The sequence below is a fragment of the Doryrhamphus excisus genome, chromosome 19, assembly GCF_030265055.1.
Source record: "Doryrhamphus excisus isolate RoL2022-K1 chromosome 19, RoL_Dexc_1.0, whole genome shotgun sequence".
In the NCBI taxonomy this organism is placed as follows: Eukaryota; Metazoa; Chordata; class Actinopteri; order Syngnathiformes; family Syngnathidae; genus Doryrhamphus; species Doryrhamphus excisus.
In genome coordinates this window covers 12,435,673-12,449,647 of record NC_080484.1, presented here as the reverse complement: position 1 = coordinate 12,449,647, position 13,975 = coordinate 12,435,673, and the positions used below count along the sequence as shown (strand labels likewise).

Below are 13,975 nucleotides of genomic sequence, written 5' to 3'. Positions count from 1 at the left end.
GTAGAGCAGGTGAAAAAAAACTTGAATTGAAAACTTGAAAAATTGAATTGAATTCAATCTTGCGGAATGACTCCATCAGTATGATCCTTCTTTCCACAGTCTGTCCATGCAGTCTCTCATTTAAGACCACCACTGCTTATATCATCATTTATCTAAAAAGATGTCACTCCCTATTTTAATCATTCTTTTACTATCGGAAAGATACCAAAAATGTAATGCACACTATGGATAATATTCCACTGTTGGCCTCCACTGTTTATTTCAGAAAGGAAAACATTGATGCAGCAAAATGCACAGACTCTGCAGCCACTCACTCCAAAATAAATACCTCTACTAGGCAAATCCATCTGAAAAAAAATTCTGCTTATGTATTTGCAAGAGGAAAATATTTTTCTAACTCTGCAGTAAAAGGCCTTTTTGCAGGGAACCCTCTTCAGTGCGACAGAATTGAAATTATGAATGTTTGTTTGGTAGCTTGAGGGACGGCAGCCAATCTGCATTCAGAAGGCTTTAAAGAGCTGGTTGGGCGAGTACGCCAAACGGAGAAAAGACGACTGGGCCTGCGTCTCCAGGCTGGCCAGCTCTTGCACCGTGGGGGCCAGCACGTCCACGTGACCCTTGTAGTTGCCACCTTTCAGACGACAACAACCGAGCGGTTAGTATTCCAGTGATAACGTAATACTAGTTATCTGTGATAACGTTAAGTACAGGGCATCTCAAACAAATCAAACATCACAAAGGTTGATCAAAACGGATAGTAACTCACATGTTGGGGGAAAAAAAATAAGAAAAATCAAAAGTAGCACAAAAGACTGAGGATAAAATCGACAACCATACAGCACAACAATGTGGTGAACATGTTTCTGTGGTGGCTGCTACAGCGAGGTTAAAGTTAACCAAATGGCAGGCTAAATCTATGTACAACAAGTCCACAATAATAATAATAATAATAATAATAATGAAAGAAGAGCTTAAAACAGCAACACATGTACCTCCCAGTGCCCTGCGTTGGCCGTACGTGACCTTTCCATCAAAGTCGTCCACCGGTACCTTGATGTCCGGCTCGCATTGGGTGATGGTGCACTTGAGGTGCTCCTCAATTTCCGACAGGAGCTATTATCGGGGGTAAAATGCAAAAGCTAAATGAAGTAAGTGGACTTCCTGGATGTAATCATAGTAATAATGATGATGCACCTCTTTCTCGTTGTACCAGATAGTGCAGCCTCCATCCTGCTTCAGTCGGGTGTTGTAGCAGCCTCTGCCTCGGTTGGGACAGACATGGTACCACACCTGTGCAACCCAAAGCAATACAGCTCATTTGAACATTAAAACAAAGCTTTGTTACGTCCGGCCTTACCTTCTCCTTCTCCATAGCAACCAAGGAGATGGCCAAACCCATTCTGCATATTGGGATAGGGAATAAAACCATGAATACAGGAGGTAGATAATACACAAATATCATGCAAAACAGGATGTAACCTCTCTGCTCGGCCCACGCGGCCAATACGGTGGACGTAGTTCTGCTTCTCATCGGGTAGGGTGACGTTAATCACTGCAGACATAAGATTTTTTTTTGTTTTTTTTCCTTTATTTGGGCAAAATATATGAAACATTACAGTGCATTTCCCACATCAATCAAAATATAACTTTCCATTATTTACATTTGTATTCAACTATCTGATAACAAGCCCAAAAGGAGTAGACTGAAGCTGTCTTGTTTTCCCCTGTTATTATTGTCATTGAAATATTATTATTGTTATTATCATTATCATTATTGTTATAATCTTTATCATTATTACCATCATTATAATTATCATTAATATTACCATTTTCATCATTATAGTTAATTAGTTATTATTAGTTATTATAGTTAGATTAATGTGGCAAAGTGTGGCATTTATAAAAAAAAAACACAAACAAAAAAACGGCAAAAAGGCATACTGTGAAATGTGGACACAAACAATGCATTGGCTTTCAATACCCATTTTATACACATATATAGCCTTTTTAAAAGAATAAAAAGATAACAATATCAGTGTTTTATGATTCAAAGTTATACTTTTTATCATAAGTCAGATGTTGCGTGTGTTACCGTAGGGAACGCCGCGTATGTCGATCCCTCTGGCGGCGACGTCTGTGCAGATCAGGAGTCTGACTTCCTTCCTCTGGGGACACAAAACAACCTTAAAGATGGTTCCACTCTATTTTCACACAACGTAAGCCTGGTAAATATAGGAGGATTCTTAAACTGTGGTACAAGCACCACTGGTGGTACGTCTGTTCCATCTACAAGTGCTCAGAAACACCAGATCCATTTTTAATAATAAAAATAATAAGTATATTGCAGAAATGTGACATAATTAACCTGCAAGAAAGCTAAAGCGTAATGTTAAGTGGAGGTCGCGAACAACAACGGTACTTAGAACCGCTGCTCTAAGGAACACTGAAGCTGGGAGGAGAAATAGCACTCCTTTACCTTGAAGCACTCCAAGTTATACTTCCTCTCATTGGGCTTCCGATCACCATGGAGACAAACGCAGGAAAACTGGTGGTTTTTACTGTCTGGACCTGATGCAAAGGAATCATATTAGTGCATAAAACCCTCCAAGTTTGGAAGATTCCTCCATGAGATCTTCTAGTACCTCCTCCCTGCTGGATGAAGTACTGCTCCATGTTGTCACAGTCGATCTTGGTGCGGCAGAAGATGATGGCCTGGTCCATTTTGTGCTCCTTGATGGCTTTCACCGTGTACTCGCCCTTCAGTACCTTGATAGCCTCGGACCACATTTCTTTAATAGACAAAATATTATTTTGCACTGTGTTAATATAGTGAGTTACTATGGTGGTTGGGAAAACCCACCTGCTGAATTGGTGCCTGGCCTGGTGTTATCTTTGGCGTGGACCTCATCCGTCTAGAACAGAACAAAACAAACAAACCTAAGTCATTTTGTTGCAGAAAAAAACAAGTAGTGGACAAGTAAAATTTTCTTAAATATGTAATATACTCCATATATATTCTGTAATACTGCAGCGTCCAGAGCGGCGTTTACACACCCTGATGTGGTTCTTTCCCAGGCGCTCCCAGAGGTGGTCCGCCTTGGGGTTGACGGGCACCACCACATGATGGACAGTCTCGGGCACCGAGTCCTCGCCCTTCAGATCCACCCAAGTAGGAAAATGCATGATGCGCTCCGACAACTTCTTCACGTCGAAGGAGTGCAGCGTGGCCGAGCACACGATCACCTGGAGGCGAGGAGGATGAATCGCATGAATGGATGAATAGCATCCCTGTACATATGCAAGTCGTCTTGGTACGTCGGGTACGTCTTACCTGCAGACGTTTGCCATCGGACGTCACCTGAGGGATCTGATTATGGATCCTGTTGATGAAGTCTGTATATCCCGCTGACAGGAGGCCGTCCTAAAAGCAAAATATGTCAATATTCCTGTAGATGTGAACATCTAGATAATAATACACGGCTACGTACACATTCATCCAGGACAAGGAAACGGACTTGGGACAGGCTGAGTTTCCCGGTGGATATGAGGTCGTCCAGTCTGCCGGGGGTTCCCACCACGATGTCCACCTGGCGGATCAGACACATTGAATGAAAAGGAAAACAGGAAGTGCACACCAAACGGAGAACACGTACGCCTTGCTCCAGAGCAGCCAGTTGTTCTTTGGCAGCCATGCCACCGATCACCAGCAGCTCCCTGCACAGCCACAAAGTACAACACTCACGTTTATTCAATGTACCATATACACATACAGTACTTACAGTATATAAACATGATCCGGTGTCACTATATTTTTATAGCTTATGTCTAAACTTTTTTCCAGTGAGGGCAACATACATGCAAAGGCTACTATGTAAGAAGCTCCACAAGGCTAAGTATCAGCTAGTCTGGGTGTTCCGTACCTGAGCTTGGGGTTGGCCACGTATTTCTTGAACTGCGTGACGTTATTGAGGGTCTGCTCGGCCAGCTCTTTCGACGGTTCGATGATGAGAGCTTTGGGTGCGTTGGCGGACACTTTGGCCTGGCTGACCTTGGCGCTGCCTGCGCAAAAACACACCACGGTTAGAGCACAGCACACACGTAACACCCCGGGCTTCGTATCGTCTAACACACCTGTCTGTGAAGACTTGGCAGTCTGGCCCTCTGGAGCCTGATCCAAGGCTACGAAACCGCTCTTGGGCGGATACTTGAAGGCTTCACCGCCAAAGTTGAACTTGAGCTCTGCGTTCTGGAAGACGGAATTTGTTAAAAAAACAAGTCAATTTGCATGTTGTGAGTCGGGCTGATATTATAAATAAACACACGAAGCGATACTATGAAGTTATATATATTTAAGACAAACTTTCAACTTTCTTCATGAACAATCTTTGTACATTTTCCTTTTGGAATATTATGACTCTATTCCCATAATAGCACAACTTTTTCCCTCTACAAATTACTTGTTTTTTTTATAATATTACGGCTTTTATAATGTATTTTGTCTTAATAATATATATCTAATATTTCAACTCCATGCTACTAAAATGATTTTTTTTCTCATATTACCAGCGTATTCTTTTAAATAATGCATTTTTACTGTTATTTATTTAACCCTTTCTTGTCAAATTATATTTCCAGAATGAGCAGAGGGCCAATAAAAAGGCACAAAAGGCCACCGGGCCCTAGTTTGGACACCCCTGCCATAATAATTTGATACCTTGAGCACACAGGAGGCAAAGAAGGGCTGATTCTTCATTTGCTGGGGGATCTCGAAAGCCAAACCCAGATCATTTCCTGGTTATTTGGAAAAGAAACATGGATCAGTTACATGGACCACAACATTACGTACACCTACACAAAAATGGTACATTTATTTAATACAATAAAAGCTGAGCATTTTTTATACTGCAAGTGTACCTAATACTGTGGCCAAAACAATACATCGTCGTACCATTTTTGGAGAAGGAAATTTGGGCCTTGTCCAGGTCTAGGTAGCATCCAATGGTGTCATGCATGGTGAACTCCTGTAAAAGTTGAAAAACACATCATTAATTACATGTCGATAACACAGATACAATATACATACAATATTTACATATTGTATGTATCCCCTTACCTCGCCCCTTACCTGTATGTATCCCCTTACCTCGCCATAGCTGTCAAATTGCTTATTGTTTGATTTCTTCCCAGTTCCGCCAAAGCCAAACCCGTATTTATCAGTCCCTGGAGAGTATTAAAAAAAAGAGAATAATCAACAAGCAATAAATGGCATTAAATGTTATGTGTGTAAAAAGAGAAGGTTACCCAAGTCAAGGGCTGCCTGGCTGGTGGACCAGCCCACGCGACACAGCCCCTGGTCATGACAGGTCACCTCGTAGTAGTACTTCCCTAAATACAGCACAAAATGAGTTGTACTGCTATGTAAACACTGACGCAAACTTGGCTGCTGAGTTATGCTTTCTAAGACATCCTCCTCATTTTCTATGAAAGTCAACAGTGGTGACTACTAGAAAAGATACCGATTTGCTTTTTTAAATCATACTTTATTGATTGGCAGATATCTATATGTTGTGAAAACAATTCATCATTTCCAAGTTATGGCTGCATGGCGATCATCTAGGAGACCTGAGTTCAATTCCACCCTCGGCCATCTCTGTGTGGAGTTTGCATGTTCTCCCCGTGCATGCGTGGGTTTTCTCCGGGTACTCTGGTTTCCTCCCACATTCCAAAAACATGCTAGGTTAATTGGCGACTCCAAATTGTCCATAGGTATGAATGTGAGTGTGAATGGTTGTTTGTCTATATGTGCCCTGTGATTGGCTGGCGACCAGTCCAGTGTGTACCCCGCCTCTCGCCCCAAGACAGCTGGGATAGGCTCCAGCACCCCCACGACCCTGATTAATGGATTAATGATTTCCAAGTCATGCTGCTGTTCTTCAAATCGGAATAAAGCGAGGATTGACTCAAAAGCGCCACTTCTGGTTGCAACAAAGTAGTGCACCATATTTTGCTATTTGAACCAACTCCACCGTACAATAAAATATGTGTGTATACCTTTGGTAACGACGCCCTTTGTGGAGCGGCAGCCGTGCCATTCTTTAAACTCTCTGCTCTGGCAACAGAATCCATCTGGCCCGATTGCTGAAAAGAAAAACAAGCAAAGCCCACCACCAAATTGAAGTCATTAAACATGTAATAATAATAATAATAATAATAATAATAATAATAATAATAATAATAATAATAATAATATGATAAAATGAATAATAATTAATGCTAATAAAAGATTATTGTGCTGTGCATTTTGCTGTTCTCACCAAAGGCAGCGCTGCGGTCGTAAGGATTCATCTGCCAGTTGTTGAAAACTGAAAAGAAGACAAATTATTGTTCATAAACTGTAATATGATTCTATAATCAACTGTAATTAAAATCGATGTAATAAAATGCAGCACATTCTCACCACTTCCACCAGTTTTGATGCTGGCTCTACTCTTTTTGCCCTCCAGTTGATCAGTCAGCGTTTCATGCACAATCTGGATGACAGGAATGCTGAATGCCTGAGAACGAAAACAGACATGCGTCACAGTTTCACATTTGTCACATTTTGGATTCAACGCGGAAGTCCATACTCACTCCTGTCTTACCGCTACCGGTTTCTGCAGCCTTGGGAAGGAAGGAAAAAGCTTGTCAAACGGTGCAACAACATTGACACATGTACACATGCTAATGATTACCATCAGGACATCTCCTCCGCCTAGAATCAAGGGAATTGACTCAGCTTGGATGTCAGTAGGAAGCCTGTAATCCATCGATTGCAACAATTTAAACACAACTTGTGCATGGAAAAACGGTGCAAAGTGCAAAGTGACTTACAACCAGTCCATTTCCTCCACAGCTTGGGCGATTTCGGGCATAACGCCCATTTCTGCAGGACAAGAAAGTCATTCTTAACACTTAAACACACTTAAGTTGTTATTATCAGTCGTTACGTTAACGCTGTACAAGAAATATGAGATGGTTTTACCAGAAAAGGCTGCCATTGTTGCTTCGAGAATCTTCCGGATGTAACGTGTACAGAACTTCACACTGGGTGCAACGTGTTTTGCGGAACGTAGATACAACATTTTAGTATTGGTTCCGGTTATGAGAAACACTCCAAAGTGTTTTTCAGCGTTTATTCGGTTATGTAAATTACAATAAATAATTTTCAAAGTTTATGTAAAAAGGTAATTCTGTATAAGCAAACTATTGTTAATAATACATCGTTTCTGACTTTAATTAAACGCGGTTCACTTATACGGTTTGTCCTACGCGACTTGCCGTAGACAGTTTTGACAGCTGGCTCTCATTGGCAACATGGCGGAAGATAGCTTGCATGAAGGCGAAGATGAAAACATTTTATACGATTTACTTGTTATTACCGAATGGCCTCCTGAGACTGACACGCAGGTTAGTCGGCAATGACTTTCTGCTTATGCTAAGCTTTTGCTTTAACATTTTTCTGCCGCGGTTGCTTGCAAGTGTCGACTTTATACGTGAACTTGTTAACATCGGGGTCAGTGGCAAGTAGAGCCACGTAGCATGGACATTCTATAGGTTCACTATCGACTCTTATTAACTATAGTTATTCATAGATTTTACTACTAACGTCAAGTTTTGAGGGGGATGCATTTACCTCCGAAAAGCCCTCAAAATACGTGTACTTTTCAAAGAAATGCATTCATCTTTAAATGATAATGCACGTTTGCATCCATATACTGAAATAAAAACAATCGACATAAGCCTATATTTCAACTCTCACTATCTTACATTTGCAGCAACGAGGCAACAAAGAACACGACACGTCTCTTATTGCAAGAGCAGCAACGGGTAAGTCTGTCCTAACTTTTCATAATATGTAATAAAAATAAAAGACTAAAAACAGATGTATGCAAACTCCCACATTTCTTCCAGGCCCATTCAGATTAATCTTGCGCTATTTGTGGTACAGGTAAGGTCATTATCATCACTCCTATTCTTACTACATAACACAATCAGTGACCACTACTTTAGAAATGTTTAATATGCTACAATGAAACGATTGTATCGTTATGTAGTTATAAGGTAATAAGGTAGTCAAAATATTACAAACAGCTCTATATAGAATACAGTGCATGAATAGTACCAAAGCATTGTTATTCAATTAAATCAATCGTTAATTGTAAATGCAGTATGTATGTATTGTATGAAGGCGTGTTGTTGTTTTTTTTAAATAATGATGCATTATTATTTCAGGACGAAAATATCGTACTTTCTTCTGTTCACAAAAAGGCAACGAAATTACAGCGTTACTCCTATTTTAAATAGTCTCTGGCGGCCTCTAGTGGCGTGGTAGGAAATTGTAAATACTGTTATCACAGGATTGTTTATTGTATTTACTGCCTCCAATGCTGTTTTTAATTAATGGCTTTTAATTTTACATATGGGAATGTTTACAGGATAAAACATTTAATATCTGAATGAAATACAATGTCAATAGCAGCACCAGCTAGTTCATAAAATAGTTGCATGCTAGAGACGTCATTGGAACGTTTTCTAGTGTCTTTGGCGGCCTCTGGTGGCTAGGCGTTGAACTGCACTGCATTGTGGCTGTGATGGGGACTGTAGAATTTCGTGAAAATGTACACTCATTCAAGATAATCCAAGTGTAAAATATTTATTGAATGGATATTTCTTCTTTTATTCGAAAGAAACACAATTTAAGGTGGGAAAATCAAGCTGTTTGGAGAAAAAGAGTGAAATGAATGCCTCCATTTTATCTAAATAAGACCAAAACTCATCATAATTGCAGTGTTGTTAATATTAATATATTGGAATGTGTTAATTTTTTGACTGTTTTCATGCTACCAATTTCAGCCCCTCCAGCTCATCTTTGCCCCTCGGTCTGATCCGGCTGGCGAACAAACAGATCAACTGGCAGCTGGTGCTTGCAAGGTAAACACACACACGCACACACGTCTGCACTTTTAATTATACTCATTACAGCTACACCAGCCCGGGTAAAAAGGCTGTATTTTGATTGTTTATCGATTCAGCCGTGCAAAGTAATATCTCTGCCGTCCATTAGTTTGTGTTTATGTGCTTCATGGCGTCGTCCTGAATCCATCTTGTTGCTCTTTTTATTCCCTGTGAAGCCAGTCTCTGCAGTATTTAACATTCTAAGCCATTTTAACATGACCCATGCGCACATACAGCCTAATAAGAGCTTCATTTTCTGTCATTAACATCCCCTTCTTTGTTATATTCCTCCACAGTAATGGCAAACTCTTGGCTGTGGTTCAGGACCAGTGTGTGGAGATTAGGTAATTACACAAACACAAAGTCAATAACAACTTAATCAGCCTGTGTGTGTGTTTTTACTTTTGTGTCTTTCCCTTTCAGGTCTGTAAGAGATGACTTTGGCTCGGTCATTGGGAAGTGCCAGGGTAAGCATTAGAATTTATAGTGCGCTGCTATACAAGCCGTACACTGACTACTCGAAAAACACACACTTTTTGTAGTATAGGAGGTCCACAGCCTTTAACGTTGTTGTGTTCTCACTTGCGATACAAAGAGAAAACCAATCCTCGTGATTGTCTTGCTTAGTTATCACTGTCAACATCATAGGAGCAGATCCTTTCACATGTTCAAGGATACCATCTTTATCTATCATTGGGGGTTGAGCGGCTCGGACCGGGCACGCTGCCATTGTTGGGCGTGTCTAATGTCTAATTTCACTTTGCTTTTCACTTTCACTTTCCTTTTCTGTGACGTACTGCCATCAGAGGGGTAAGAAAGGTTAACTAAGAGTGATGTTGTCCTTCCTCGGTGTAGCAAATTGCAGTCACGTGTTCTACTAGTCGTGGAGAATAATACACGTTATCACATGCGTCTTCTGAATACTTTACTTTTACTTCATTTTTATGCTTAAATACTTAATTTAGGTAAAAACTACATACAATTTGCTTAATTGTGTACATTTTGGACTATTTTGGTAATACAGGTGGCTATTGGGTGTTATTACATGTCTAGGGGGCTCTAATAATGTAAAAATATATATTTTTAAGGCTTTCTAAAATATAACATTTTATAAATGAGGAATCCTAATTTTCAGAAATTAACTTATCACTAATTAAAAGCGATAAACGAGGGAGGATTGTACTGCAATAAAAATGTTTGCTGAAATATGAGGGGTGTTGAGTTACTCTATATCAGGGCCGTCCAAACTTTTTCCACCGATGGCCGCATATCGAAAACCAAAGGGTGTGGGAGGCCACTTTGATATTTTAATTTTGTAAAAAGTCACTCTTCCCCCTCCCCCAAGGTTATTTACAGTATATTAAAAATAACCTGGGATGTCATCTCCCACCTCCAAACAGGCAGGAAGAGGATTGGTGTGTTGGTTCCATAGAACAACGGCATGAACGGAGTGAGCCCTTTTGTTAGTCATATACTCTCATACACAAGCTGCAAATGGCGTCCTGGGGCCCCACAGTAGTGATGGCGTTAAGTGATAGTGTGGCAATGATTGGAAAGACACCAGGTCAAGTTTTTCTGTGAGATCAGTAGCCGGCAAGATGTGGCAAAGCTGGTGGTTGACGGCGCACATGCCGACTATTACTGGGAATGTTGGAAGAAGATCTATGTATACACAGTAGGTCTGGCCAATTGGATCAGGTGTAACTTCAGCCTGCAACGTATGATGCGTCTGTAGCACCAGCTGGAGGGACATAGCACGTCATGAAATGCATATGTTCTTCTTTGCTGAGCTCCAGCAGCCCCCATTATGGGGACTACATCCCTCCTCCCAAGCCTCTGTTCGCTTTTCCATTTCTGTTCGCTTTTCCATTTCATCTTCTTTTCATTTTATTTCATTTCATGGAGATTTGTCCTAATGGATTCTGCTGTGACGCCGCCCTTTTGAAAAGCATCTGCCGCTAATGGAGGAGTCCCCTTAGCGCTCGTCTGGTGCACGATCACGATGCCTTCTTACCTGTGTGTGTGTTTTATATAATTCATGACTGTTGAGCTGGGATTTTAAAAGTATCTCGCAGGCTTTAGATTGAAGACGTGTCGTCCGTTGGTTGAATTTCTCCCCGTCTCCCACCCACGCTGTCACAGAAAAGAAAGAACGGCAACAACATCCTATTTTCTAGCGCCCGCCGCTCCCCCCCAAAAAAAAGCTATCTATGTGGAAATGGAGTGCTCTCCGCCGTGGAGCTACACGCCATTTACAATTCATAATGGGGAGGTGTTGGCAGCATGAGAGTGGAACGGAAGAAAACATTCTACAGTTACTGGTCATAACATTAGGTACACCTTCATAGACCCCAAAAAGATCATAATGCTCCGTGTATTCACATTCGCTTTATTATTTCTCTCAGTGGATACCGAGAGGAATAATTATTTGTCACCCTCAGCGTCCTTATGTCTCCTCCTCTTTTGTTCTTCTCAAATTCCCCCCGTCATCCGTCTGCTTTTTATTCGGGGGCCGCATTGCCCACCAGGGGTTGCAGCAGCAGCAGCAGCGGCGGCAGCGTCTGCTCAGCCAACTCATTCCACACAATAAATGCCCGCAGCGCCATTATGTGATATGTGATATCAACAACAACTTCATTTTCATAACTTTATTGCTTAGCAGGCAGGGAACCGGCGGCGGCGTATTGTGTTTCACATTGTTAGACCAATCCGAGCTGACGGTTGCATTGAAAGACATAAACAACGCAAAACAGTCTGCTCTTCTACTCCTGAGCTCGCTGCACACAAAAGGGTGGGAATTTGGCAAAACACGCATCCCGACTGCGTTGCCTGGGTTATTATTTTTCTGGCGGCGCTGTTGTTAAAGCTCATAAGTCGTATTGACTTGAAATTTCTCACACACCTCTAAAAAACAGTAAAATTAGTAACATTAAGGCGCTTAGGCGAATCACCACGATATTTAGTACGCACTTTTAGGGGACTGACGAGGACACGTGTGTCAAATTTTGGCAAGATGGCCGCCGTCACGTCGAACGTACTTGCAGGGCCACAGGGGCGCCACTGAGCAACTCATGCATTCATTCATTCATTTTCTACCGCTTTTCCTCACGAGGGTCGCGGGGGGTGCTGGAGCCTATCCCAGCTGTCTTGGGGCGAGAGGCGGGGTACACCCTGGACTGGTCGCCAGCCAATCACAGGGCACATATAGACAAACAACCATTCGCACTCACATTCATACCTATGGACAATTTGGAGTGGCCAATTAACCTAGCATGTTTTTGGAATGTGGGAGGAAACCGGAGTACCCGGAGAAAACCCACGCATGCACGGGGAGAACACAGAGATGCCCGAGGATGGAATTGAACCATGGTCTCCTAGCTGTGAGGTCTGCGCGCTAACCACTCGACCGCCGTGCCACCCTCACTGAGCAACTAATTGTCCATAAGTCATTGACCACTTACCATAAAACTTTCATATACTGTATATATTATACAGTATGTATTCCAGGGCATTTTCTGAACAACCCATAGGGGGCGCTACAAACAAAGGACTCTTGTCCAGTGTACACACAGTATGCTTGTATATGTGTGTTATACAATTATGTAGCGACAAAGACACCACATGGTGGCGCTGTTTGACACCTCCATAACATTTGTCATATAGCTCCATATGTGCTACAGAACACCTGCTGCAGGTTGAGGGTATTTTGGCCAACTAGTATAAAATTTGGTCCACAGCTTTCAGGGACTTGCGAGCATATGTGTGTCAAGCTTGAGCAACATGGCTGCCGTCATTTATTCTAATTGTCCATCAGTCATTAAACAATCAATGATAAAACATTGAGGACATCATCTACGATGCAGCGACTCGTCTTTGCACCTCCAAATGATGCAGAAGCGCCACTGGGTCAGGATGTGCTTTATCACTTGCTGCACTGCTGAGCCAGCACCTTGGGAAACAGTAGACTAATACTTCAGTAAAACTGGATTTATCACCCCCCCACACCCTACCCCCCACCCAGTCATGATGACCGTGGACCCGTGTATGCTTGAGAAACAATTACTGAGCTCCGTCAACTGTATTCAGCATCTCGGCAATGGGAGATTATTCACTCATCGAGCTTAATAACAACAACGTCTAGCTTCCTTTCAGTCATAACTCATCGCTCTCGCTTCTTCTTCTTATCATTATTATTATATCAAGAAATCTAAATATTAGTTAATGAAAAAATTCTATTCAACATTCTAATATGTATAATATATAATTGTGTACTATATTAAATATTACTAATACTGTATATGTACACATACATTTTAAATATAAAGAATATATATTATATATACAGTAATGAATAGATATTAAACACAATGTATGAATACAAAACAATAATATTTGGTAAATACTAAATACTGTTTTATTTTTCAAAATTATTTAAAAAATAGCATTTTATGACAAAATATTGTGTTTTTCATACGGCATGTTGTCAGCAAATCAATTTTTGGACATTGCATTCAAAAATATAGATTTTTTTTTAATGACAATATTGAGCCTTTTATTCCAACATGTAATATTACATGACAAAATATTGCATTTTGTTTCAAAATATAGCTTTTTTTTTTTTTAGCAAATTCTATCATCTAGCCATTTTCTTTGCAAAATATGAAATTCCAAAACATTTTATGACAAAAATGTTAGATATTTTCTTAATGATATGAATGAATAGTGTTGTGTTTTATAGCAAAAGAGAGCATTTCTATGTGAAAAATAGCCATAAAACATAAAACTGATCAGAAAAGATCAGCGATGCATTCAAGCACTCGTGTACCTTTTTATACCTTACACGATTTATACGCCACTTTTGTAAATTAGTCCCAGCCACACGTGGCGGTAAAATTAGCATACATCACAGCACACGAGGATGTTGGATAAAGGGATGATTTGAATTCAACAAGATTTCCTGTTAATTGATGATGTTGTTCTG

General features: G+C 40.8%; 2 protein-coding genes across 3 annotated transcripts in view; one reads left to right on the top strand and one right to left on the bottom strand.

The window, feature by feature from the left end:
* Positions 1–242: 242 nt before the first annotated feature.
* On the bottom strand, positions 243–7,120 carry ddx1 (DEAD (Asp-Glu-Ala-Asp) box helicase 1). The gene is made up of 26 exons (XM_058056626.1): positions 7,022–7,120; positions 6,871–6,922; positions 6,732–6,795; positions 6,631–6,660; positions 6,458–6,554; positions 6,315–6,362; positions 6,052–6,138; positions 5,302–5,385; positions 5,144–5,220; positions 4,949–5,021; positions 4,715–4,791; positions 4,132–4,246; positions 3,921–4,059; positions 3,654–3,714; positions 3,489–3,587; positions 3,332–3,421; positions 3,055–3,243; positions 2,861–2,912; positions 2,643–2,789; positions 2,477–2,568; positions 2,093–2,165; positions 1,480–1,552; positions 1,358–1,400; positions 1,195–1,290; positions 993–1,113; positions 243–631 (listed from the first exon to the last, which is right to left on the bottom strand). Exons 1-26 carry the CDS (start codon positions 7,035–7,037, stop codon positions 501–503), a joined length of 2,226 nt encoding a protein of 741 aa, XP_057912609.1. The 5' UTR covers positions 7,038–7,120; the 3' UTR covers positions 243–500.
* A 192-nt stretch (positions 7,121–7,312) lies between these two features.
* The window catches only part of nbas (NBAS subunit of NRZ tethering complex), a 112,773-nt gene continuing 106,110 nt past the window's right edge, over positions 7,313–13,975 (top strand). For both annotated transcript variants that reach the window (XM_058056689.1, XM_058056690.1), the window contains exons 1-6: positions 7,313–7,446; positions 7,815–7,866; positions 7,951–7,987; positions 8,893–8,970; positions 9,291–9,338; positions 9,418–9,461. In XM_058056689.1, coding sequence (XP_057912672.1) covers positions 7,354–7,446; positions 7,815–7,866; positions 7,951–7,987; positions 8,893–8,970; positions 9,291–9,338; positions 9,418–9,461 — 352 coding nt within the window. In that variant the 5' untranslated portion in view covers positions 7,313–7,353. The remainder of the gene's footprint in view (positions 7,447–7,814; positions 7,867–7,950; positions 7,988–8,892; positions 8,971–9,290; positions 9,339–9,417; positions 9,462–13,975) is intronic.

Excerpts from the sequence above, each read along its gene's own strand:
- ddx1 (XM_058056626.1), bottom strand. Across the intron at positions 6,661-6,731 it reads GCGGAGGAGATGTCCTGATG|GCTGCAGAAACCGGTAGCGG; the intron begins GTAATCATTAGC and ends TTCCTTCCCAAG. Across the intron at positions 3,422-3,488 it reads TCCTTGTCCTGGATGAATGT|GACGGCCTCCTGTCAGCGGG; the intron begins GTACGTAGCCGT and ends TTTTGCTTTTAG.